At 63.4% G+C, this 1742-nt stretch overlaps 1 protein-coding gene across 3 annotated transcripts in view; it reads left to right on the plus strand.

The window, feature by feature from the left end:
* LOC102379969 (zinc finger protein 271-like) overlaps positions 1 to 1742 on the plus strand; it is a 9515-nt gene that overhangs the window by 3979 nt on the left and 3794 nt on the right. For all 3 annotated transcript variants that reach the window (XM_025191166.1, XM_014525368.2, XM_025191167.1), the window contains 2 exons: positions 47 to 149; positions 954 to 1742. The exon at positions 954 to 1742 is cut by the window's right edge. In XM_025191166.1, the coding sequence (XP_025046951.1) occupies positions 964 to 1742 (779 nt within the window). In that variant the 5' untranslated portion in view covers positions 47 to 149; positions 954 to 963. The remainder of the gene's footprint in view (positions 1 to 46; positions 150 to 953) is intronic.

A 1742-nucleotide genomic window follows, 5' to 3' on the forward strand; every position in this document is an offset into this window, starting at 1 on the left:
ATTCCCAGAGACATGGGACCTGAGCAGGTGTCTACTGTCCTTGCAGAGTCCAGCAGTTCAGGGAGATGACCTTGCCTGTTGGTCAGGCAGAGCAGACCGTCATTGGGGGCCCTCTGTGCAGCAGGAAGCCGAGGCCACGGCCGTGACGGGTGAGTCCACCCGTTCTCTGCTTTCGTAGATGCATTTCCAGCTGACGAGTGGTCCCCTCCCTCCCCTGGTCCCTTAGCTCGTAGGAGGATGCTCCAGTCAGTTCATCTCCCTTTATTCCCATGCCAGCACTGACCATTCTCTTCAGCAGCTCCTTTCCCAGCTGGTGCCAGGCTGATACAAAGTGGTGCTAAATGCCTTCCACCTTTGTTTCCCGGTCACAGTAGAAATCCCGCCGCCGCCTCCCCTCCGAGTGCCGTTTCCATGGCTACCAGTACACTCTGACATCCGGGTTTCACATCCGTTGGATGCAGGCCGCGGGTGATGCTGTGTCATTTGTGTTGCTGGAAAGGGGCCTGGGCTCTGGCATTGCAGTTGCAGCTGCCCCCGCACGCTAGGACATTCAGAGGGGTTGGCTTGCCAGTCCCTGTTTGTTTTAGTAGCAGGACATCCAGACACTGACAGGAGCGGAGAGCCCCTGGCTGCATTTTCAGGTGCCACAACGGTGGTTAAAAACACTTTGAATAGCTGGGTCGGGGTGTTGGAGTTTTTGGGACCTTTCAGCCACAAAGCCCAGCCCTGAGGAGGGGGAGGGTGCAAGTTGGTGTTACCAGCTGTGATGCATTGTGGTGATTCCCTGAGTTGCCTGGGGTGGGGGGCAGATTCAGAGGGAGAAGCCCCCTGGACAGCTGTGAAAAGTAGCCAGGCCATTTGGGGTGGAGGAGGTTTCCCACGTGGGGGTGAGCTCATGGGAATCCCAGGAGTCCCGGCAGAGCCAGTGAGATGCGCCCACTCTGTTCCCGCAGGTGTGGAGGCATGAGTGAGCCTGTGGAGGGGGATCCCCAGCTGGATGGGGCTGGGCTGCTGGAGCCAGGAGGGCTTTGCCAGAGTCGGGAGCAGAGCCAGCAGCGCCAGACAGAGAGGCGAGTCAGGAGCTGCCCCGGGGGCGGAGAGTGTGTGGGCGATGCCACGGTGAGGCCGTTTGGCTGCGACGGCTGCGGGAAGCGCTTCAGCCGCAGCTCCAACCTGCTGCGGCACCAGCGTGTGCACACTGGCGAGCGCCCTTTCCCCTGCGCCGACTGCGGGCGCCGCTTCACCCAGAGCGCCCACCTGGCCAAACACCGGCGTCTGCACAGCCCTGTCTCACCCGCGGACCAGGCTCCCTCGACCCTGCCACGCAGCTACAGCCGCAGCCCCGAGTTCCTGCGGTTCCGACGGGCCCACGCCGGGCAGCGCCTCTTCCCCTGCCCGGACTGCGGCAAGCGCTTTGATGCTGGCTCCGCCCTGGTCCAGCACCAGCGCATCCACACAGGTGAGCGTCCTTATGGCTGTGGGGACTGCGGCAAGCGCTTCCTGCGGGCGCCTGACCTGGCACTGCACCAGCGCATTCACACTGGCGAGCGCCCTTTCCCCTGTGGGGACTGCGGGCGTCGCTTCCTGCGTGGCCCTGACCTGGTGCTGCACCGGCGCGTGCACACGGGCGAAAAGCCCTATGAGTGCACGCAGTGCGGCCGCTGCTTCAGCCGCGCCCCTGGCCTGCTCCTGCACCAGCGTGTGCACACTGGTGAGCGCCCCTACTCCTGTGCCCTCTGCGG

This window comes from Alligator sinensis, unplaced genomic scaffold (assembly GCF_000455745.1).
Source record: "Alligator sinensis unplaced genomic scaffold, ASM45574v1 scaffold955_1, whole genome shotgun sequence".
In the NCBI taxonomy this organism is placed as follows: domain Eukaryota; kingdom Metazoa; phylum Chordata; order Crocodylia; family Alligatoridae; genus Alligator; species Alligator sinensis.